This window comes from Engystomops pustulosus, chromosome 2 (assembly GCF_040894005.1).
Source record: "Engystomops pustulosus chromosome 2, aEngPut4.maternal, whole genome shotgun sequence".
Classification (NCBI taxonomy): Eukaryota; Metazoa; Chordata; class Amphibia; order Anura; family Leptodactylidae; genus Engystomops; species Engystomops pustulosus.
This window is the reverse complement of record NC_092412.1, coordinates 174934760-174960588: the sequence shown is the minus strand read 5'-3', so window position 1 is coordinate 174960588 and position 25829 is coordinate 174934760. Positions and strand designations below refer to the sequence as shown.

Below are 25829 nucleotides of genomic sequence, written 5' to 3'. Positions count from 1 at the left end.
AAATGTTCACCTTTTTCCTTTTTGGGGCCTAATTGAATCAAACACCTGTTGGGGAAAATACACAAATTACACCTTGCTAAACTCTCCAAGGGGTGTAGTTTCCAAAATGGCGTCTCTTGTTGGGGCTTTCCTCTGTTCTGGTACCATTAGGGTTCTTTAAATGCATCCTGACACATGTAAACTTTTTCAGCCATATTTGCCCTCCAAAAACGAAACAACGCTCTTTCCCTTCGAAGTGCTCCCCTGTGCCCGTACATAAGGGTACAGTGACAAAATGGGTATTTGCATACCCCGGAGGAATTGCACTAAACATGGTAAAATGCATTTTCCTTTTTAACGCATTGTGAAGGTGCAAATTTCAGTGTTCAATTAATATATTGTAAAATAAAATTACATTTGTGTAATTTCACTTTCATTTGTTTTTCACTCTCATGAAAAATAAACAAAAAATTCCCAAAGGTTGTTTTGAAAATTTTGAGGGGTGCAGTTTCTAAAATGGTGTCATTTGTGGGGGGTTTCTGTCATGTGTTTCTCAACCAACATGAAGTACAATGTGTCACGAAAAAACAATCTCAAAATCAGCTGGACATGTTAAAGCGTTTCATAGTTATAACCACTTATATAGACACTTTTCACGTCAGGAAGGTGAAAAGTGGCTACAGCGTTAAGGGTTTAACATATCCAGGTGATTTTGAGATTGTACTTCATGTTGGTTGAGAAATTTAAGTATTTTAGTATTTATTTATGAAAATAAATGGAAATTTAGCAAAGATTTTGAAAAATTAAGTTTTCCAAATTTTTCTACTTTTTGCAAAGTTAGTCATATCACCAAAATAACTAACATTCTCCATATGTCCGCTTTAACTTGGCATCATTATTCAAACTGGGCTTATAACTTAAAATGCAATTTTTCCAATTTTCACAAAAATCATCAAAACCTTCTAATTTAGTTAGAAGTGACTTTATAAGGCCTATATGACAGAAACCCCCCACAAATGACACCATTTTAGAAACCACTCAAAATATTCAAAACACCCTTTGGGGATATTGTTAATCCTATGAGCGTTTCATGAGGGTGAAAAAAAAATGAAAAAATTTCCGCCTTCACAATCGGTTAAATTGGAAAATGCATTTTACAATGTTTAGTGCAATTCCTCCTGAGTATGCCATTACCCATTGTGTCACTACACCCTGCTGTACGGGCACAGGGGGGCACTTGGAAGGGGAAGAGCGTTGTTTAGTTTTTGGAGGACAAATATGGCTGAAAAAGTTTTCATGTGTCAGGATGCATTTGGAGAGTCCTAATGGTACCAAAACAGAGGAAAGCCCCAACAAGAGACACCTTTTTGGAAAGTACACCCCTTGGAGAATTTAGCAAGGTGTAATTTGTGTATTTGCCCCAACAGGTGTTTGATTTAACTATGCCCCAAAACGGAAAAAAGATATATTCTAAAAAAATAAATCCAGAGGCTTGGAGAGGAAATAGAAAACCTATATAAAAAAAGCTAACAAAAACAAAAAGTGACTCTAGTTTTCAAACTACAAACCCTCAATGAAATAATTGAGGGATATGGGGAGCAATGTGACTTAACAGTTGCCAGCGGAGTATCGTGGGCAGTCCTGTCCACATGAGAAGCCGCGGTCATGCTTGAGCGTAAGGGGTTAACAACCACGATTGGATAAATCTCCATTTGCAGGTGTTCCAGAAGGGTGTCAGCTGCGATATGCAGCTGACACCCGTTCTGTATGGTGCCTGCTCCGAACGTTTGTTAAGTACCTTCCCGTCACGCTGTACTATTAAGGCGCACATTGAAAAGGAGTTAAAATAACTTTCTCAGAACATGCAGCACAGAATTATGAAAAAAGCCTGGTTACCTGATCATCTGGAGTTATCAAGCCATGGGTATGATCCTCCCCAATAGACTGGTGTCTTAGGTTTCCCATTGGAGGATGACGTGCTGAAGGGTAAGAAGGTCCATCACGTGGAAAATTGTGAAAGCCATTTGGAAAACCTGTGTATCCTAAAGCTTTTTTAAAGGGTGAAAAAAGAAAAAAAAAAAAACATGTTGGATCTCTATTAAATGTTATGAACCTATAAAGTTTTTTTTGTTTTTTTTTAAATCCTAGTTTAACAGGATTAGACCTTATTCAGACTCTTAGTCTTATTATTGTATTCATAGTTTTTGTCTTGTCAAAATAAACCCAAAAAAATGTTTAGATAAATATCTAGTTCCCTAAATATATCCCAGAAAACAGTGGGAGCACTCAGATTACATCAGCAATACTTTCCAATTTCCATGATGCCACTTTCATCACTGCACTCTAGTCTCCATTAGAATTATCTTCCATACAGTGTGGACAGGAGTGCAAAGCTAGAAACAAAGGATCCAAATCCCATATTATTTTTAAAACAACCCATTTCATGGTTTTATTTAGCACTCTGCCATCTGTTTATTTATTAAGAGAGGCTTGGTTTGTGCTCTATGCAGCAACACTTTACATACCTCCAGGGGTTTGTGGGGTTCGAGGCATTTCCATTTCAGCTGGGTGGCCAGTCCTTGTGATCATGACTGGTTCTTCAACAACACTGATACTATTACGCTGCATTAGTTCCTGCAACAGGTTGAAAATTTCTTCTGCCCGGGAGCATTTAAATGCAAATATTCCTGAAAGGATAAAGAAGGTATTATTGTCACAACACAAGCAAAACACAATTTTTATATATAGAAGATCATTTTTAAATTAGGTTTTTCATTTAAATATTTACTTTATCTAACCATTTAGTACATCACACTTTTTTCCGCCTGACAAACCAGAATTCCACTCTTATTCCTGGGTTCACATACTCTTATCATGCATTCTGCTGCAAAAAGCTTTATTTATGGTGCACAATGGCATATACAAAATGGCAAAACCAAGAAACAAAATAAGTATTTTTAGAAAAATTATTTAATTCTACTTGTTGTTACATATATTTGATTTTAATATGCTTGGTCTGGAGCACACGAGTATGGTTTGTGACACTGCATCAGTATATATAGATTGCCCAGATTATACCCAGATTGCAGGGTTGAGAACTGCCTAGAAAAAGAGGCGTGAGCATTGTTACTGGCCTAACTGCGCAGCAGCCACATAATGGAAAGAAGTGTGCTTGACATTTAGTGCATGAATATAATACATTATGCTGCTGAACAAACTTTCATAATCCTGTAACTTGATGGATGCTGCAATGGTATTAAAGATGACCTATAGCTGTTACTAAAGTAAGCAGCTCCTAGGATGTAACAGTGTAACCCTCCGATAGCGCTAGCAAACACTGCTGCAAAGTACAGAAGAAATGCTGGAACCACGCTCAAAACGGTTCGGTGTATTCATGAGGGAGCAGTGACTGCCACATGAAGCTCGCAGTCACCACCGGCCTATGAATTGGGAGAGGCAGTGCCTCGGACCACCCCCTCATGAATACGCCGGACGGCTCTGAGTGCGTTACAGAGTTTCTATTGTACTTTGCAGCAGTGTTTGCTAGTGTTATCGAAGGGTTCCGATAACGTTAGTCTAGCAATGCTACATCAAAGATAGTGCTAGGAGCTGCTTAATTTAGTAAGCAGCTCCTATGGTTTTTTATTGGGTGACAGGTCCTCTTTAACTCTTCCGACTTGATTTAATTTTTTAATGGGGGTAAAGATGGTTGGAACATACCTTGCCCAGTTTGACAGCGTCGCCCACTTTCAAAGGAAAAGAGGTTAGAGTCATATCCATAGCGCCGCAAACACAGATATGGCCATCTCACAGCATCCCTTTTTCTGGTGTGTAAAACCAGCTCAGTCTGTGTTAGCTCCATTATTCCAGAGCCCAGCTCTGTCCCTTCATCATCCACATTAGTGACCTTCAAGAACAAACACAGATTTCAGGGAACAATGTAAAAAGGCTTCTCAGGTTTCTAATAGCTAGTTTTCTTTGATCGGTTCCCTATTCTTGCTAAAGTACATTTAGTAGAAAAGTAAGAGCAAACTATGAATAAAAGATGAACACCTGTTCATAACGGCCTTATGCTCATTTATAAAAAAAAAAAAAAAAAAAGTTTTTTCTCCATTTTAATAAATAAACCTCCTTAGCAACAAAACTCCTCAATTTCTCATTTTTGCCCAAAAGAATTCATTTCGAATGCACAGACATTTAACATCTGAGTTATATAGTAATTTACTTTGAACTTGGTCGGATGATTGTCTGGGAGTCCGTCTCGACAGCTGCAGCAGCTTCCCATGATATCAGCACATCAATTTTCCTCTGAAATGACAAAGTAAACAAGGGGTTATCTTTTGGGGTTAAATGTACTCAGGAGAACAAAATAAAACATTCTCTAACTCACAGTTAATAACAAAAATACAGCATTTCACAGATATAAGTCCAACCTGTTTCTATCAGTCCTGGTATACACAATTTCAGTTGCTCATAGACACAACCCTGTAACTTCTGACTTCGGGGTCGGGGAAGCCATCTTGGATTTCTGAGTGACGGCCGTGGAGCCGAGATTCCTGTCTCTTTCTGCTCCCTGCACTCTAGCCCCTCCCTTTCCAGGACCGAGCTCTCACACTGATACAGACACAGAGTTCTTGACGGTAGCAGCGTGGGAAGGGTAAAGCTACAGAGAGGTAAAGAACATATCTGGGGAGGGGGGAGGATGCCACAACAGATCTAGTGTGTTGTGGAATAGCAGAGATGTGGAAAAAAAAGCCTATTACAAAAGACTCCCATAGGATCATATTTACCAAGAGCCTTGCGCCAGTTTTCTGTCGGACTTTGCGCATTCTTTTATGAGCAAGCTGCCTGCAAATGTAAGGCTCTTTTGTGCCGCGGCTGCACTATTTCCTCACTGAAATTGGCGGTCCACATGCACAGTCTGACAGAAGTGCGTTGCACGCCCCATGTTAGAGGTGCACTCTGCCGTAGCAGTGCAGAGGGCTCTATATTAATGAAGAACGGATGCCACAATTAATGAATCTGTCACCCTCTGCACACTAAACAGGCAAACTGTACAGTTTGTTTGTATTTATTTATTTTTATGTGTAAATGTGGTCTATTGTCTTTTAAAAGTCATAAGTCAATTGTGGTATTTTACAGAACCACAAACCCAATGCAATTTTAAAGTGGAGATTCCCATTTTATCTTATATTTATTTGGTTATTTTATTAGATATCAAAAGCCTGGTTCTAGGCACTACAGTGCTTTTCCAGGCCATTTCCAGTTTTTACATTTCCATTTCTTACTTCCGGTATCCCACAATTGTCTGGCCACGACCTTAATCTTATATTCATGAATACTATCATATGAGCCTTCATTTGAAGCCATTTTATGGAATGTCTGGCTGAGGAGGTAGAATACATGAGGCTTCAATTTACCTATCAAGAAATTGATGCAGAACTTTTAATATATGTTTACTGGTGTATTACCTAATGTTCTGCCACCCACCCATTACAAAAAACTTGAGGTAAAGTGGCCAACCTCTTAAAGTATGCAGTCTATGATCATGGGGATAAAAAAATTTATATAGTTTTTGTGTTGGAAAAAAAAATTCTAAAAAAAAAAAAAAATCTGTAAAATTGTCTTAGCTCCACAGAAGTATAAAACTGGTATGAACATCAGAATCTGGTGATGCAGTGTTAGGCGTTAATTTTTGCAGGATGAGATAAATCTTTCATTGATGGACTTAAGAGAACTTTTCATGGGTCATAAAATGGTGAAATAATAATCCCATTCAATTAAAATCTCCTTTTTTGAGGGCCCCTAAGGTGTTTGAACCCTAGGGCAGTGATGGCGAATCTTTTATAGACAGAGTGCCCAAACTACAACCAAAACCCACTCATTTACCCTGATGTGCCAATATGCCATTTTAAGCAGTAACTTATTGCTACCTGTTCTTCCACTTCTTTAATTGTATCGGCCGCCTGAGGCCACCAATACAGCTGAAAGAAGGAGGGGAAATTCAGATTATCATTGTAGCTTCTCTCCAGGGTCTCTTTGATTAGGAAGAATGGTGGGTCCAGCATGAGAACCTCCAAAGATAATGTAGCCCTTTCCTCACCTTCTTACTTTTCAAGCAGTTCCAAACAGTCAATGAAGTGTCGCTGTAAAATAGCACTGAGCGCAGCATCTCATAAATTGCCCAGGACTGCAGGAAGATCTAATGGATTTGGTCCTGTTTGGTGAACTCTGCCTTAGGCTGATGGCCTGAGTGCCCACAGAAAGGGCTCTGAGTGCCACCTCTGGCACTAGTGCCATAGGTTCGCCATCACTGCCCTAGGGGGTCTGACTGTCCTTGCAATATACTGCAATACTTCTGTATTGCAGAATATTTTGTCTATGCAGCTTTGCTATCCGCAACCCCTGATGATGTTGCAGAGAGTAATGATTGGCAGCCATATTTAGTTGAAATAGTGGTCCGTCACTATGGCACCTAACAGTTTAACTGCCGCTTTCAATATGGATTGGTGCACATCAGGTAATACGAATCAGGTGCTTTTCAGATTAGGTAGCCAACCCCAAACAATAGACAAATGTAATCCAAAGCACACCAGTATGTGAATCAAGGATTTTAATTAGTCATATGGCCAATTTCACGTTTTCGGCTGACGTAGCATCCCTTCTCAAATGCTGAAATACAAAACATAAATATTGCCTCTTCCCTTTCTTTAATCCCTTATTATCCGTTTTCCCACAGCTTCTATATAGTGCTTCCATTAGATCTACATGTACGCTCTACCCCCATTTCTCTCGCTAAATTAGACCTGGTTTATTCTTTTTCTTTACATTGCCAGCACCACAGACTATCTACGGCTGCGCCACATCTCCCTGACATCTATGATTACCAAGATTCGCGATAACCGGAAGTACGTGAATTGCACAACTTCCGGCCCAGCGCATAGGTGCCCCACCACCACCCGCATTTATAATCTATTGCACGCATACCCAGTCGCCCACATCTACTGTTGCGCTTACTCTTTTCAGCCGGCATTGGTAAGCTTCTAGTAAACTTCTAGTTTACCTTTCTCTTCACAGCCCAGCATATCCCACACCCAGGGGCGGACTGGGAATTTAAAGTGGCCCTGGAAAAAACTGTAAAAGTGGCCCCATTCTGTGGGTGGGGTCAAAACAAGTAGGCGTGGTCTTGTGATGTGGGTGAAGTTACTAAACTCCATACAAACTGTTAATAGATGGTCTAAATCAACATGTACACCGCAGAGAAAAAAAAAAAGACTCATACTGCCTCCCTTGTAAAGGAATAACACTTCTATTTTAAGAGCACACAACTTAATACTGCCATATATGTACACTAAAAACATACTACAATACCTTCTCCAATAAACAAGAATGTAACTAGTATAATACTACTGCCCCTAAGTAAAATATATTGTAATACTACTACTATAATACTGGCTCCTATGTACAAGAATATAACTACTATAATACTACCCCCTATGTACAAGAATATAACTACCATAATACTGCCCCCTATGTACAGGAATATAACTACTATAATACTGCCCCCTATGTACAGGAATATAGCTACTATTACTAATAGCCATTCCCCAGTATATAGCCAGCCACCCCCCCAGTATACAGTCAGCGTGCCACCCCAGTATACATGCAGCCCACTGTATACATACACATATTATATATATATATATATATATATATATATATTTATATATTTTATAGCCAGCCCCCCAGTATACAGCCAGTCAGTCCTCCTAGTATATTCAGTCCGCCCGGTATACAGCCAGGCAGCCCCTAGCCCCGGTATGTAGCCAGGCAGCCCATAGCCCCGGTATGTAGCCAGGCAGCCCATAGCCCCGGTATGTAGCCAGGCAGCCCATAGCCCCGGTATGTAGCCAGGCAGCCCATAGCCCCGGTATGTAGCCAGGCAGCCCATAGCCCCGGTATGTAGCCAGGCAGCCCATAGCCCCGGTATGTAGCCAGGCAGCCCATAGCCCCGGTATGTAGCCAGGCAGCCCATAGCCCCGGTATGTAGCCAGGCAGCCCATAGCCCCGGTATGTAGCCAGGCAGCCCATAGCCCCGGTATGTAGCCAGGCAGCCCATAGCCCCGGTATGTAGCCAGGCAGCCCATAGCCCCGGTATGTAGCCAGGCAGCCCATAGCCCCGGTATGTAGCCAGGCAGCCCATAGCCCCGGTATGTAGCCAGGCAGCCCATAGCCCCGGTATGTAGCCAGGCAGCCCATAGCCCCGGTATGTAGCCAGGCAGCCCATAGCCCCGGTATGTAGCCAGGCAGCCCATAGCCCCGGTATGTAGCCAGGCAGCCCATAGCCCCGGTATGTAGCCAGGCAGCCCATAGCCCCGGTATGTAGCCAGGCAGCCCATAGCCCCGGTATGTAGCCAGGCAGCCCATAGCCCCGGTATGTAGCCAGGCAGCCCATAGCCCCGGTATGTAGCCAGGCAGCCCATAGCCCCGGTATGTAGCCAGGCAGCCCATAGCCCCGGTATGTAGCCAGGCAGCCCATAGCCCCGGTATGTAGCCAGGCAGCCCATAGCCCCGGTATGTAGCCAGGCAGCCCATAGCCCCGGTATGTAGCCAGGCAGCCCATAGCCCCGGTATGTAGCCAGGCAGCCCATAGCCCCGGTATGTAGCCAGGCAGCCCATAGCCCCGGTATGTAGCCAGGCAGCCCATAGCCCCGGTATGTAGCCAGGCAGCCCATAGCCCCGGTATGTAGCCAGGCAGCCCATAGCCCCAGTATGTAGCCAGGCAGCCCATAGCCCCAGTATGTAGCCAGGCAGCCCATAGCCCCAGTATGTAGCCAGGCAGCCCATAGCCCCAGTATGTAGCCAGGCAGCCCATAGCCCCAGTATGTAGCCAGGCAGCCCATAGCCCCAGTATGTAGCCAGGCAGCCCATAGCCCCAGTATGTAGCCAGGCAGCCCATAGCCCCAGTATGTAGCCAGGCAGCCCATAGCCCCAGTATGTAGCCAGGCAGCCCATAGCCCCAGTATGTAGCCAGGCAGCCCATAGCCCCAGTATGTAGCCAGGCAGCCCATAGCCCCAGTATGTAGCCAGGCAGCCCATAGCCCCAGTATGTAGCCAGGCAGCCCATAGCCCCAGTATGTAGCCAGGCAGCCCATAGCCCCAGTATGTAGCCAGGCAGCCCATAGCCCCAGTATGTAGCCAGGCAGCCCATAGCCCCAGTATGTAGCCAGGCAGCCCATAGCCCCAGTATGTAGCCAGGCAGCCCATAGCCCCAGTATGTAGCCAGGCAGCCCATAGCCCCAGTATGTAGCCAGGCAGCCCATAGCCCCAGTATGTAGCCAGGCAGCCCATAGCCCCAGTATGTAGCCAGGCAGCCCATAGCCCCAGTATGTAGCCAGGCAGCCCATAGCCCCAGTATGTAGCCAGGCAGCCCATAGCCCCAGTATGTAGCCAGGCAGCCCATAGCCCCAGTATGTAGCCAGGCAGCCCATAGCCCCAGTATATAGCCAGGCAGCCCATAGCCCCAGTATATAGCCAGGCAGCCCATAGCCCCAGTAGACAGCCCCTGCCCCAGTATATAGCCAGGCAGCCCATAGCCCCAGTATACAGCCACTGCCCCAATATACTGCCTCCTCTGGTTTACAGCCTGCCCCCGGTATACAGTGCCACCCCCACCCCAGTACATAAAATATAATCACATGAACTCACCTCTCCCGACGCGCCGACGCTGCTCCCCTGCTTGGTCCAGTCCGGCCGCGGTGACAGCAACTTACGCGCCGGCGTCGCACAGACCATGACGTCGGCATCATATCTTTTGCGGATATCGCACATTATTGTGCACACCATCCATTTGTGACAGATGGAGCATAAAATTGAATACCCACCGATTGCTTTGGATCTCACTTATATTTACATACTGTCCTTTTAAACTTTAATACCATGTGTTGCACTGCATAGTTCTAATTTGTATAACAAGTGCATTAATCCAGGGCACTACAACACCCTTACGCTGCCTTATCAAGTTTTGGATTGTATACACTATGCTTAACATACCTTTGTAGCCTATTATCATAACAAGAGACCGTTCGTATAAACTCACCATGTTGTATATTGTGACCGTCAATTTCTTCACTACTAGTTACGTTTCTCTCAGTCATGTATTCCACATTTTAAATCCAAAAAAGGGTAGGTGATGAGCGTTTTATGGCGCTGGATGACTCTCCAGGAAAGTTAAAAATTTCTTTTATTTATAAAAACAACTTATTAAATAGATATCTATATATATATCTATATATATCTATATATATCTATAGATATCTATAGATATCTATAGATATCTATCTATCTATCTATCTCTATCTCTATCTATCTATATATATATATCTATATATATATAATCAGAACAACGTGTTTCATGCTCGAGCTAAGCGTTTCATCTTGTTCGTCACAAACCAGATGAAGCGCTCACCTGGAGTGCAAAACGCGTTGCTCTGATTATATATATTTTTATAATAAGGTCAGTTTTTATAAATAAAAGAAATTTTAAACTTTCCTGGAGAGTCATCGAGCGCCATAAAACGCTCATCACCTACCCTTTTTTGGATTTACAATTTCTGGGAGCAGCTTTCCACACTGGAGAAGGAACTATTCCGGGATTGTGGCAGCAGGAGTACGCGGACATGTGCACTAACCAAGGCGGTTATTGGAGTTGTGCCCAGCTGCACATCTCAACTAGGTTAGTAGTCTTACTACTATCACACCAATTACCGATTCATAAAAAAATACTACACCATAGGAGCGCCCCTTTCTCCATTATACCTCAACTCATGTATTCCACATTTTTACTTTTGTATTTATGTTTGTATTTCAGAAAGGCTTCTACGTCACCCGAAAACATTCACGTGAAATTGTCCGCATGTCTAATTAAAATCCTTGAACTGCATACTGGTGATCTTTGATTAGATTTGCATATGGTTTAACTGCCGCAATTGTTGACAGCGTCAATTGTTGCAGTTAGCAACACAGCCCTTAAGCCCTAACCGCTTTAGGGATGTATATCTACCATGGGCAGTCCCTCAGAGGTTAAAGATCGTGTTGGCACTCCTATTCCAGCCCACTCCGTCACAAAAGAGAAAGCCATTTTCAATTTTCTGCCTGAAAGGAGGGGCTGTTAGTGTAGTGGTGTAAAAGCTGGTAACAGTGTCCCCTTAATTTTGTTTTATGTTTTTTAGCATTCCACCCTTCTAAGGAAATTTTGTATGTATCCATGAATATTTTAACCCCTTATCACCGACACTAGTTTTCAGCTCAATGACCAGACTCGATTTTTCAAATCTGACATGTCTCACGATAATTGGTTATAACTTCGGAACGCGTTAACATATCCCGGTGATTTTGAGAATGTTTTCTCGTGACACATTGTACTTCATGTTAGTTATAAAATTTAAGTGATAAGTTTTGCGTTTCGTTCTGAAAAAAAGTGAAAATTTGGCAAAAGTTTGTAAAAATTCTTCATTTTCCAAGTTTGAAATGTTCTCGTTTCCAGACAAGATGTAAAACTACCCAAAAAGTTTGATAATTAACATTTACAGAATATCTGCTTTATGTTGGGATGATATTTTATGCTTCCGGTCATTTTTCTAGGATGTTATGAGGTGCAGAACTTTAGGTGCGATTTTTCTTATTTTCATGAAAATTGCCAAAACTCACATTTTGAGGGACAACTCATCTTCCAAGTGACTTTGAGAGGCCTAAATAATAGTAAAACCCCATAAATTACCCCACCAGAGAAACCCCTCAACGTATGTAAAACAACTTCTATTAAGTCTATTAACCCTTTAAGTGTTTCACATGGGTTAAAAAATATGGACCTGCGATTTAGAAACTATAGAATTTTTTTGGAAAATACATTCATTTAGGCCAAAACTGACATTTTCAGAATAAATTAAATGATGAAACGCACTGCAACGCTTGATGCCCAATTCCTCCCGAGTTTACTGATACCACATATGGGGTGGTAAACTTCTGTACAGACGCACGGCCGAGTATAGAATGAATGGCGGCGCCATTCACAGCGGATTTGTATTGTCACATTGTACAACCTATAAATTTTTAAATTTTTTTGGTAATGCGAAAATATGAGGGCTTATTATGTACGGGATGAGATACAATGTATAGATAATTTATTTTGGGAGTTTAAAGCTTATTCATGAGATTTTATTACGGTAACTATTTCAAGGGGGACACAAACAAAATCATCAATTTTTATTTTGGATTGTTAGCATTTTTTCCCCCCCCTCTCACCGTAACGTAAAAATAATATTTTATCTTTATTCTCTGGTTCACTACGATTGCGGTGTTACCTCATTTATATAGTTTTTCTTATTTTTGCTCAATTTTCCTGAGCAAAACCAATATTGGAGAAAATCGCATTGTTTTTACTATTGACAAATTTTCAGGGCCATAACTTCTGTATTTTTCTGTTGTCAGCTCTGGTTGAGGGCTTATTTTTTGCAAATACAGTTGTTCTTTTCAGTCGTATCATATTAGGGAACGTAACTTTTTTTGATCACTTTTTAGAACATTTTTTGTGATGGTGTTTGATGAAAAATTGTATATTATGGGAAATTTTTGGAGTTTTTTTTTTACGTAGTTCACCGAGCGGGTTCAATATTGATTTAGATTTATTGTACAGATTAATATGGACGCGGTGATACCAAATATGTACGTGTTTTTGTGTTTTATTTACTTTATTTGCATTTTTTGTGTTACTGGGGAGATTATGGGACTCGCTTATTCAAGCCTTTACACTGCAATACACTGGTATTGCAGTGTATACTGTAAGTAACTGAGCATGCTGAGCATGCTCAGTTACACACAGCCGGGTCCTGCCAGGAGGCGGAACCCGGCACAGAGAGGAACCGACAGCCCCGGGTCACTCGTCGGAACCCGGGGCTGAGGCAGGAGGGATCGGATCCCCCAGTAAGCTCCACGGGGGACACACAGTTTTTCCGATCCCGGATGTTAGTGCCGGGTCTGGGCTGTGATATCACAGCCCGACACCGGCACTATACTGACCCGATGTCCCGAAATCTTCTTCTGACGCGGCGCCGTAGAAAGGCGTACGCGTCAGAAGAAGTACCCTTAATGACCGCCGTAAAAAGCCGATACGGCGGTCATTAAGGGGTTAAATAATATGACTCATCCTGCCAAAAACAAGCCAACATACAACTATTTAGAAAATGTTATGAAGTTAATGAATTGCACAGAAATGGTAAAACCATACATATAATATATGTATACGTATTTAGGATCTCCATAATGGCCCCAATCGTACAGTAGACATTACATTCATGCCAAACAGCACATATTGTAAAATGTAAAACACAAAAACCATGGCAAAACTGCACCCCCCAGAAACTATTACAGTTAGCACTGAACATCAATTATGAGTAAACAGTTACGCATTTGTTTAGCGGGTAAGCAGGAACTCCTGTCTCTGTCACTTTCGCCGTGATCACTCTTTGAAGCACAGACTGCATACTGTGGGAGGCCCAATAATGAATTTCTTACACAGACATACAAGGAGCAGATTTTGTCTTTCACCAGCTTCTGAGACCCCTTCACAGGAAACAGCCATTTACTCATAAATGGGGATCTCCAATCTGAACATAGAGCTGCTTCATCCTCCATTACAGCTCACAAACCCCCATTAGCAGGGCCAGATAAAGGTTGGTGGGGGCCCCTGGGCACAAAATATGGTGGGGGCCCCCAATGAATGTAGTCCAGACAGGGAACAGTAATCGCTATATACCACTCCCCAGCAACCACTGTATACAGCTCCCACAGCAACCACTGTATACAGCTCCCCCAGCAACCACCATGATGCCTACAGAAGCCACCAGCTTTGTTTAAACCCGACCGTCTATGGCAAAACAGGGAACTTATTGTTCCCTCACTCTGCCATAGACTAAAGTCAGGCACATCGGCGGGATTCGGCCCGCCGCCCAGGGAGACGGAGCCAAATAAACTGTTGGCGATTCGGTCATGCGACCGCCCGAATCGCCCGCATTTGGTGGGGGCCCCGTTAAGGGCAAAGTGGTGGGAGCCCCCATTATGATCCGGCCCTGCCCATTAGGCTATTGTGATTGACCCCTTAAATGAAACCTACAGTGAGCAATCTACCATCAGAAGTAGATCTGATGGTATATTACTCCTGCCTGCCTCTGCCCTAATCTGTAATTTTATAATCCTGGAATCTAACCTAACTTGTTAAAAACTTTATTTTAGGAATATGTAAATTAACTGCAGAGGCTACTTATAGTATCCTGATAGTAGATTCCTCATGGTAGGTTTCTTTAAGGAGACAGCCCTTTTCAGTTTTACATTTTCATTTTTCACTTCCCACTTTGAAAATGCCATGTGTTTTTTTAATTTTTCCGCACACAGAGCTGTATAAACGCCTGTTTTCATGCGTAACATCTTAGTGACAGTATTTAATATTCCATACCGTGTACTGGGAAGCTTAAATAAAATTTCAAATGCAGTGAAACAAAACAAAAAAAAAAAAAAAACACATTTGCTCCATTTTCTTTTGGACCCTGTTTTTATGGCTTTTAATTTGCCTTACAAATGACATATTTACTTTATTTATACTATCACAAAGATAAATCTATATAAGTTTTATTATGTTTTAGTAGATTTAAAAACTTAAAAAAGTTAATCTTCTGTAAGGAAAAAAACAAAACAACTTTTCATATTTTGGTGTATAGAGCTGTGCAAGGTGTAATAAGATGAGATAACATTTTCATTGCTTATTTGCCTTTTAATCACTTTTTATTAAAATTTTTACCGTATTTTTCGGACTATAAGGCGCACCATCAATAAATGCCTGCTTAAAAGTCTAGGTTCATATATAAGTGCACCGGATTATAAGGCGCACCTGATTATAAGGATGAATGACCAGCAGGTGACGGCAGCCGTTGTCTGTAAGTAAGGTTCATATATAAGGCGCACTGGACTATGAGAAAAATCAAAGGATTTTTTGTGTGCCTTATAGTCCGAAAAATACGGTATGTGTTGCAAAATGGCTAAAAGGGGGGAATTCGGACATTTTGGCAATATTTTCCGTTGCAGGGTTCACCATTGTAAACAACCATTTTTATATTTGGGGCACGACAATACCGAACATGTTCAAGATTTTATTTATTTATTCGAAGGAAAGGGGGTGATTTGAGAGTACTTTTTTGTTCTGTAATTTTAGACACCTCCCTCCCCCCACCAACTATGACACTTCAACGTTAGGGGGTCTGATGAATCCTGCCATATATTGCAATACTACTGTATGTCTACTACAGCTCATGAGCACCGTTCATGCACCCGTTGCCACACCATGATGTTGGGGATTAAAGGGGTTAAATCTTCTATTCATGGTAGGTCTCTATGTATTTCTACAAGTTGTAATTCTATGTGATAATTGTTTGGTTGTGTAGGTTTGATACCCACATTAAGGTCATACTATAGTGTATTCAGCTTATATCCCTCACAAGGCTACAGTAAATTGTTGGAACATGACTAAACCATGCAAGTAAACCAAGACATGTAAAACACATTTCAATTATTTTGCATGAAAGCTTCCCACATTTCACGTGTTCTAAAATACTATGAAAAAATTTAGTGACTTATTTATTCTGTACCTTAATGAGGCCATGAAGATTATTCTTAGTATTCAGGGCCTATAAATGCCACTCCACTACATCATCTCTATGCTTGATGACATTGAACCAGTGAGGCCAGAAAGGGCTACATGATCGACTTCCATCCACATTCTACCTGCCAGAAAAAATGAAAGAGGCATACAGTTAAGCCCAGTATAAATGCTTCCATAGGAGGAAAGAAGGCAACTAGTGTCCTGTAATAGCGCTTACTCCATCTATGATCAAAAAGCAGAAATATAAAGATCAGCAGCGAAATTTACTTTAAAAAGAAAAATAGAAGGATAAGGCAAGACAGAAAAAACACTAATACATTGGATCTCAGTAAGAAACCTGAAGGTAAATGAACTAGTGAAATGTAATGTAGGGTTTCAGTTTCTCATTTCAGTAATTCCATCATTTGTTTTCATCAGTTAGTGCGAGTGTAAATATAAAGACTGCATAGAGTATAACAGAAAAAATTGCTGCAGTTCTATGTAGTCTCTAGTACTAGTTTTGTAGACATTAGTTTTGTCTGGGCAAAACAAGGTTTAATCCTCACAGGCGACAAGTGAAACTGTGAATCTGTGGAATAGCCTGCCTCAGGCGCTGGTCACAGTAGGGACAGCAGAGAGCTCTCACTGCCGGGAATCTGAGGAGAGATGAAGTCGGGGTCGTGAGCTGAAGAGGAGCGCCACAGGTGAGTGTATTCTTTGTTTTTTTTAATGGGGCCCCTGCTGTGGATTTAATTAGTGGGAAAGTACTGCTGCGGGGGGGGGAGGCATTTTATGGGAGTGGCACCGCCAGGGCCATGTTACTAGTGAGGGAAAGTCGCCGCTGGACATATTATTAGTGCGGGAAAGTCGCCGCTGGACATATTATTAGTGCGGGAAAGTCGCCGCTGGACATATTATTAGTGAGGGAAAGTCGCCGCTGGACATATTATTAGTGAGGGAAAGTCGCCGCTGGACATATTATTAGTGAGGGAAAGTCGCCGCTGGACATATTATTAGTGAGGGAAAGTCGCCGCTGGACATATTATTAGTGAGGGAAAGTCGCCGCTGGACATATTATTAGTGAGGGAAAGTCGCCGCTGGACATATTATTAGTGCGGGAAAGTCGCCGCTGGACATATTATTAGTGCGGGAAAGTCGCCGCTGGACATATTATTAGTGCGGGAAAGTCGCCGCTGGACATATTATTAGTGAGGGAAAGTCGCCGCTGGACATATTATTAGTGAGGGAAAGTCGCCGCTGGACATGTTACTAGGTAGGGGAGGCTGCAGCTGAGACGTGTTATTGGTGAAGGGAGACAGCTGGGCCATGTTAGTAGTGAAGGGAGGCCGTTGCTGGGACATTATAGGTATGTGGGGGTTGCTATAGAAAAAGGGGTATTATAATGCTTCTGTAGCCGTCTTCTTTTTAAAACATTAAAAGGGGGATACAGAAAAAAAAAAAGGGCAGCTGCAGGGAAGGGGGCATTTTAAACCTCGGGCTGTAGCGAATAGCACATTATATGAGTTGTGGACCCAGGATTTTACAGCTCCAAATGACATCTCTGCTTTACATGTTACCTACAGGGCAAATTGTACTTAGGAGGGCTAATTTCCAGAAATTCAGGGCTGCAATACAAGATATAGACTGGGATCACATACTGTCAAATTATAATACTAATGGTAAATGGGAGAAATTCAAATCTATCCTGGGTCATTATACTTCTATATTTATTCCAATAGGTAACAAGTATAGACGGGCTAGATTACACCCTGCGTGGCTTACAGGTACAGGTAAAAGGACAATTAATGAGAAAAAGAGGGCATTCAAAATGCAAAAAGTATATCAATGCAAAAAAAAAAAATGGGTCAGAACAGGTTGGAGACCAAGAGAAGGCGGAGAAACTTAATAGGTTTTTTAGCTCCGTTTATAGAAGAGAGAACTTCTGATGTGGGTGGTGCCAGTGCGGGTCATGCATCCTGTAATATAATAGACTGGATGAATGTAGACATGATCCAATCTAAGCTCAATAAAATCAATGTGTACAAGGCTCCTGGACCAGATGGGTTACACCCCAGAGTTTTTAAAGAACTCAGTTCTGTTATTGCTGTACCACTGTCTAAAATCTTCAGGGATTCCGTAATGTCTGGTGTGGTGCCAAGTGACTGGCGCTAGGCAAATGTGGCGCCAATATATAAAAAAGGCTCTAGAACTTCACCAGGCAATTACAGGCCTGTAAGCTTAACTTCCATTGTGGGGAAAATACTGGAAGGGTTAGTAAAAGACTACATACTGGAGTATGTGACATCAAATAGAATAATAAGTGACAGCCAGCATGGGTTTACTAAGAATAGAATTTGTCAAACTAACCTTATCTGCTTCTATGAAGAGGTGAGCAGGTGCCTGGATGGAGGAGCAGCTGTAGATATTGTGTTCTTGGACTTTGCAAAGGCATTTGACACTGTCTCTCATAGATGCCTTATGGGTAAGATTAGGGCTATTGGTTTGGCAGAAATCATTTGCAATTGGATTAGAATTGTCTGAAGGATCGTATCCAGAGAGTTGTGGTCAATGATTCCTACTCGCAATGGTCACCAGTTATGAGTGGTGTACCCCAGGGTTCTGTGCTTGGTCCACTACTATTTAACCCCTTAACGACTTGGCCTTTTTTAGTTTTTTCACTTCCATTTTTCACTCACCAACTTCAAAAATCTATAACTTTTTTATTTTTCCACATAAAGAGCTGTGTTATAGCTTATTTTCTGCGTAACAAATTGAACTTCATAGTGACGGTATTTAATATTCTATGGCGTGTACTGGGAAGCGGGAAAAAAATTCCAAATGCAGTGAAAATGGTGAAAAACCACATTTGTGACGTTTTCTTGTGGGCTTGGATTTTACAGCTTTCACTCTGCGTCCCAAATGACATGTCTACTTTATTCTTTGGGTCGGTACGATCACGTGGATACCAAATTTGTATAGGTTTTATAATGTTTTCATACATTTAAAAAAATTAAAACCTCCTGTACAAAATATTTTTTTTTTATTTTGCCATCTTCTGGGGCCAATAACTTTTTCATACTTTGGTGTACGGAGCTGTGGATAGTGTCATTTTTTGCAAATTTTGATGGCGTTTTCATTACTATAATTTTTGGGACTGTGCGACCTTTTGATCACTTTTTATTAATTTTTTTATATTTTTCAAAATGGCAAAAAAATGCCATTTTCGACTTTGGACGCTATTTTCCGTTACGGGGTTAAACATAGTGAAAAAACATTATCATATTTTGATAGATCGGGCATTTTCGGACGCGGCGATACCTAATGTGTTTATGATTTTTACTGTTTATTTATTTTTATATCAGTTCTAGGGAAAGGGGGGTGATTTGAATTTTTAGGGGTTTTTATTATAATTTTTTTTTTTAAACTTTTTTTTATTTTTACTTTTACTATTTTTCAGACTCCCTAGGGTACTCTAACCCTAGGTAGTCTGATCGATCCTATCGTATACTGCCATACTACAGTATGGCAGTATATGTGGATTTTACTCCCCATGCATTACAATGTGCAATTAGCACATTGTAATGCATGGGTTAAAACGAAGTAGCCTCGGGTATTTGGAATACCCGAGGTTACCATGGCGACGGATCGCCGCTCCCCGTGACGTCATCGGGGAGCAGCGATCCACGACAAGATGGCGGCGCCCATGCGGCGCCATCCCTTTGAAGCCGCCGGCAGCATTGCCGGCGGCGATCGAGGTGAAGACACCCGCTAGCAATATGCAGCAAAGACTTACCAGCTATGGAGAGGGCTCGGCCCGCGAGCCCTCTCCATGCACCGGGACCCGGGGCGCCGTACTAGTACGGCGCGCGTCGGGAAGGGGTTAATATATTTATTTATCATACAGAGGTAGGAATTAATAGCACTGTGTCTATTTTTGCAGATGACACCAAGCTGTGTAGTGTAATGCAGTCTATGGAGGATGTCCATAGGCTGCAGGGTAACTTGGACATCCACTTGGCAAATGAGGTTTAATGTGGATAAATGTAAGGTTATGCACCTGGGGGCCAATAATCCAAAGGCAAAATATGTCCTTGGGGGAGTAAATCTGGGAGAGTCGCTTGTTGAGAAGGACCTGGGGGTACTAGTAGATAAAAAATTGAATAACAGCATGCAATGTCAATCAGCTGCCTCTAAAGCCAGTAGGTTCTTGTCATGTATCAAAAGTGGTATGGACTCTTGTGATAGGGATGTACTATTACCACTGTACAAGGCATGGGTTCCGCCTTACCTGGAATATACTGTCCAGTTCTGGGCACCGGTCTATAAAAAGGATGCCCTGGAGCTGGAGAGGGTTCAACGTAGAGCCACTAAAATGATAAGGGGTATGGAGGGTCTTCATTATGAGGAAAGATTAAAACAACTAGATTTATTTAGTCTGGAAAAGAGATGACTACAGGGGGACATGATTAATTTATTTAAATATATGAATGGTCCATACAAAAAATATGGTGGAAAGTTGTTTCACATTAAATCAAATCAAAAGACGAGGGGGCACTGTCTCCGTTTGGAGAAATCAAGGTTTAATCACCAGAGGCGACAGGGTTTTTTTTTACTATGAGAACTGTCAATCTGTGGAATAGCCTGCCTCAGGGGCTGGTCACAGCAGGGACAGCAGAGAGCTTCAAGAAGGGTCTAGATGCCTTTTTACACGTAAATAACATTGATGGTTATCAGAGGTTGCACTAACATTTTTCCAGAAGGGTAATAATACTCCTCTCACAATTTTTGAGGAGTATTTTTAACCGAGGAGGAGTACGAAAGTAACAGCTCCTGTTTTCTGTGCTTAAAAGGATTTTCCCACAAATTCAAGTTAGGCCCTATCCACGGGATAGGGTCTAATTTGAATTCTCAGACATTTTTTATGCGTTTTTTGACGTATCCAAAGGCTTCACGTGCTGAAGTAACATTGCGTTTTAGCATATGCAATGGAAACAATGTTACTTCAACATGTGATCAAGGTTGAAGCCTTTGGAATCCGTAAAAAACGCAACGCATCGTGTGAATGCACCCTCAAATAGCAAGTATCTATTAAACGAGTGGTGCACAACATTTTTGTGGTGTGTTCACACATGGTGTTTTCAAATACATCAGAACAGCTGAGAAGAGATTTGCCCAATTACATTGCTGTCAACATTGTGTTAACAAAACGCATGCATCAACGCAATTTTATTGCGTTTTGTAAATGAAATGTTGACACCAATGTAATTAGGCAAATCTCTTCTCACCGGTTGTGATGCGTTTGAAAATGTATGTAATAACCTCACCCTTAGGCTACATTCACACTACCATATGGGGGACGTATGTACGGCTGCAAGCTTGTGTCTGTACTTATGTCTTCAAAAGATACAGCTCCATACACGGGAAAATGACATGTCTTTCCCTGTGTTACGGCCCGTACCCAATGCATTTTAATGGAGAGGGGTGGGGTGACCCTCCTCCTCTCCATGGCACTGAAGGCATGCCTGCCCCGCTACGGCCTGGTGGGCATACGTTTGTGTGAATGCAGCCTTATTGTCTACAGAGCGGACTATGGCTGATGGCAGCCCCCAGACCAGTCTGGGGCTGATGCTGCTGAAATTTTATTTAATTTATTTTTGGCGGTTTGGGAACAACTCTTTTTTTTGTTTTTTATTTTTGTTTACAGGGGCACATTTAGGGAGGAACACAATATATATGTGTGCCTTGCTTTACTCAAATATATATCACAGATAACAATGATCTAATGGTAAGAGCCATTTGGATCACTGTCATCAGTGATCTGTATACAGAGACACGCAGAGAGGGTGTATACAGAGACACGCAGAGAGGGTGTATACAGAGACACGCAGAGAGGGTGTATACAGAGACACGCAGAGAGGGTGTATACAGAGACACGCAGAGAGGGTGTATACAGAGACACGCAGAGAGGGTGTATACAGAGACACGCAGAGAGGGTGTATACAGAGACACGCAGAGAGGGTGTATACAGAGACACGCAGAGAGGGTGTATACAGAGACACGCAGAGAGGGTGTATACAGAGACACGCAGAGAGGGTGTATACAGAGACACGCAGAGAGGGTGTATACAGAGACACGCAGAGAGGGTGTATACAGAGACACGCAGAGAGGGTGTATACAGAGACACGCAGAGAGGGTGTATACAGAGACACGCAGAGAGGGTGCATACAGAGACACGCAGAGAGGGTGCATACAGCGACACGCAGAGAGGGTGCATACAGCGACACGCAGAGAGGGTGCATACAGCGACACACAGAGAGGGTGCATACAGCGACACACAGAGAGGGTGCATACAGCACCTTCCCTGCATGCCTCTCACTGTATACAGGGGATGCTGTGACTGATAATAATCAGCCCCCTGTAACAGTACACGATTGGGCTGTCACATAGACAGCACAATCCTGTTACTGGCTGTGTGCACAATCGCACACAGACCATGAGCAACAGATATCCCAGCCCACCCCACGCGCGGCTCCTCCTCCGCCTCTCACCCCGCGCGCGGCGGCTCCTCCTCCGCCTCTCACCCCGCGCGCGGCGGCTCCTCCTCCGCCTCTCACCCCGCGCGCTCCGTGGGAGAGGCTCGAACTGTAAGCAGGAAGTTCCTCCCTGTCCTGCCTCCAGCCACTCAGCGCTGCGATCCTGCAGAGAATATCTTGCAGGAACGCAGCCGGCGCCGGCACCGCTTGGAAGCGGCAGCCCACAGAAAAATCACCAAGCGTATTAATACGCTTGGTGATTTTTTTGGGGAGTAAATCAGCCTCTAAACGCGTCTATGATGTGTGTAGAGGTGTTATCGCGACTCCTGATGGTTATGTTATATAGAATTGCTTCCCCTAAATCCCTTCTTCATGCAATCCCTTCCTTGGTTGAACTTGGAGGACAAGTGTCTTTTTTCAACCGTATAAACTGTGACACTTCCTAGATGCACAATTTAATATTCTGTTCAACGTACTGAGAAGCTGTACAACTTATCAAAAACATATTGCAAGTTATTTTTATGTTTTAATAGTATGAGCATTTTCACACATAAGGGTACTTAATGTGTTGATGCATATTTTTGGGTTTTAAATTTAATTTAGATTTTTTTTATTATAATTTTATTCTCTCTCCTAGGGTTTTTGAATGTGCAATTGTATGACCCTTACACTGCAATACTACTATTGTCGTATATGGCTTTTTTCCACTTTATCTTTCTAAGCGACAGGAATCTGTACACAATTTATAAACTCAGAAATAAACTTTGAGAGGCACCCTCTTCTTGGAACTCATCTCCGTAAATAAGTGCTCAATAGAAACAATTATAGAAATTATTATTGTTCGTATCTAATTGCTTAACTGATGACACAGTCATTTCAATTGACCCATACACATGAACACGTTTTTCTAGTTCTATTCCTGCCCATGTTTGCAACTTGGGCCACGTAGATGTCTTGTGTGTCATCCGTTTTTACTTATCAGTTGCTATGCACGTGCCCCTTCAAAAGGATCAATCGGGTGACATCATTTGCCGGCCTTACTTTTTTTTTTTTGTGTAAAAGCAGATAAAATATAGATGACTAATCAAAAATGATTAGTATGATCAGATTATTTTTTGCAGGCCAGGAACATGATCATGGGGAGCTCAATCAATCCCCGCACAGAGCATCCAATTACTTACTTTCACTTGTTAAAGGGATATTCCCATCTGGGCTTTTACATTTAATTTAATTAATTTGCTATAAATAAAACATTTCTTCAATTGGACGTTATTAAAAAAAAAAATGTTCCTGTGTGAAGATAATTTCTCATAAATGTAGCCATGTTGTCCCTTAGAAATGAGATAGCTTCCCCGGATACGACCACCTCACATTTTGGCATTGATTCACGTTCATTACCACAGGATGGCTGTGGGACACTCAGCAACTCCCGGACATTTCATATACAAAAACCTTTTGTTTCTTTGTGCAATCCCTCCAGCAGAGGTGGCCGTATCCAAGGACAGTCTTGTTTCTAAGGGACCATTTCACTACTTTAATGAGAAATTATCTTCACACAGGTAAAAATGTTTTAATAACATCTAATTGAAGAAATGTTTATGTATGGCAGATTAATGAATCTGGATGTGAATGCCCAGACGAGAATACCCCTTTAAGCTCTAAACGGCAATGAATACAGACAAAAAACTGTTGGTACACTAACATTGTAGAAGAAAAAACGTATTCTATCACTTTTTGCAGATACACAAGCACAGCAGAGAATGGAAATAGTCTACAATTTAGACAAACATGTTCCTCTACCAGGTGAACCACTCAGCAGGGCTGCCTAGTTTCTGTGTTTTTGCTCTGGTCACTACCACAGCCTAATTCCAGTCCCTAGCAGCGAACACTAAGGGGAGGCACTGCCAGAAATGCTGAGGCAGGAGCTGTAAATGGGGATTTTTTAAGACTATAGATGATTTTTCAGCCGTCTGTAAATTTTGTCTTGGGGAAGCACTATAAAAGGGAATGTATTCATATTCACAGGATTAGTCACAAACACCAGATAGGTGCACATCCCATTTTGGGTGAGAGGTCTCCCAACCAAACAGAGCAGTGGTTGGATCTGACTATTCAATGAGAATAGCCCAATGAGCAGCCTTGTCTGTTTAACAGTAAGATAATTTGATTTGGCAAAATCCATCTACTACTTGTTGGTCCCAATGGTGAAAGGATAACCATAGCCAGACCCAAAATAGTGCACAACACAGGCCTCTAGGGATATTATAACCATAGCATTTGTCTGTTGATGACATGTCAGAACATGAGCATCATGGGATCTGAACCTGAGATGAGCCATGTATCACACAATACAGATCCTATGGCACATCATACACTGCTGCCTGTGCACAATCCATTCTGTAGGCCTTTTTGTTTACCTGGCACAGCCGGCAGACTGGCACTGCTGATCATGTACACAGCGGCCGCAGCCTGCACGGCCCCCCACAGGCATCGGATGTACAGTCACAGGCAATGTATCCGTGTAGGACACAGGAGCAATAAAGCGGCCGGTGCCCATTCAATCAATACATCGCTGTGACACACACACAGCAGTACTAACATGTCTCCTTGGTGTCACTCCTCGCAGCCCGTCCACTGCAGCGCCATCCCCGGGCTCTTCCCCTCACACACAGCTCTCCGAGAGCCGCTTCATCCGGTATTCCCATTCACATCGCGGCGCGGAGAAAGCACGGCCCCCCGACACCAAAGCGCAGCATAGATGCTAAACCCTAGTGGGCTCCAGGACCTTTCATGATGTCATGACCATGTGATCTGTCACATGTCTGGGAGGACGCAGACTGTGAACTGAACCTGTAGATGACACATTGCTGCCTCCTGAAACCAATGCTGCATTGCATGCATCACTCATACAGCGCTGCATTACATGTATTACCAGCACCACACTGCATCTAGTACCTACACAGCTGTTATTACCAGCACCACACTGCATCTTGTACCTACACAGCTGTTATTACCAGCACCACACTGCATCTTGTACATGCACAGCTCTGTATTACCAGCACCACACTACATCTAGTACATGCAGTCTGTTTTACCAGCATCAATACTGTATATATTACCTATACAGCTCTGTATTACCAGCACCACACTGCATCTAGTACCTACACAGCTCTTATTACCAGCACCACACTGCATCTTGTACATGCACAGCTCTGTATTACCAGCACCACACTGCATCTAGTACATGCACAGCTCTGTATTACCAGCATCAATACTGTATATATTACCTATACAGCTCTGTATTACCAGCACCACACTGCATCTAGTACCTACACAGCTCTTATTACCAGCACCACACTGCATCTTGTACATGCACAGCTCTGTATTACCAGCACCACACTGCATCTAGTACCTACACAGCTCTGTAATACCAGCACCATATTGTATCTATTACCTACACAGCTCTTATTACCAGCACCACACTGCATCTTGTACATGCACAGCTCTGTATTACCAGCACCACACTGCATCTAGTACCTACACAGCTCTTATTACCAGCACCACACTGTATCCATTACCCACACAGCTCTGTATTACCAATACCTATACTGTATATATTACCTATACAG

At 42.5% G+C, this 25829-nt stretch overlaps 1 protein-coding gene and 1 long non-coding RNA gene across 7 annotated transcripts in view; one reads left to right on the top strand and one right to left on the bottom strand.

Annotated features, from left to right (window-relative positions):
• The window catches only part of FRS3 (fibroblast growth factor receptor substrate 3), a 38608-nt gene extending 13604 nt beyond the window's left edge, over positions 1-25004 (bottom strand). Inside the window, exons 1-6 of one of the 6 annotated variants that reach the window (XM_072137343.1) lie at positions 24800-25004; positions 15675-15810; positions 4205-4287; positions 3700-3886; positions 2505-2666; positions 1876-2027 (exon numbers count right to left, since the gene is read on the bottom strand). In XM_072137343.1, the coding sequence (XP_071993444.1) occupies positions 1876-2027; positions 2505-2666; positions 3700-3886; positions 4205-4264 (561 nt within the window). In that variant the 5' untranslated portion in view covers positions 4265-4287; positions 15675-15810; positions 24800-25004. Of the gene's footprint in view, positions 1-1875; positions 2028-2504; positions 2667-3699; positions 3887-4204; positions 4288-4412; positions 4636-6996; positions 7074-15674; positions 15811-19955; positions 20013-24617; positions 24677-24799 lie in introns of those variants that run through there. The other 5 variants (XM_072137344.1, XM_072137345.1, XM_072137346.1 and 2 more) reach the window with 5 other exon arrangements.
• Positions 6819-10921, top strand: LOC140118904 (uncharacterized). The gene is made up of 2 exons (XR_011853284.1): positions 6819-7014; positions 10850-10921. It is a non-coding gene; the product is annotated as an uncharacterized lncRNA (long non-coding RNA).
• Positions 25005-25829: the final 825 nt, after the last annotated feature.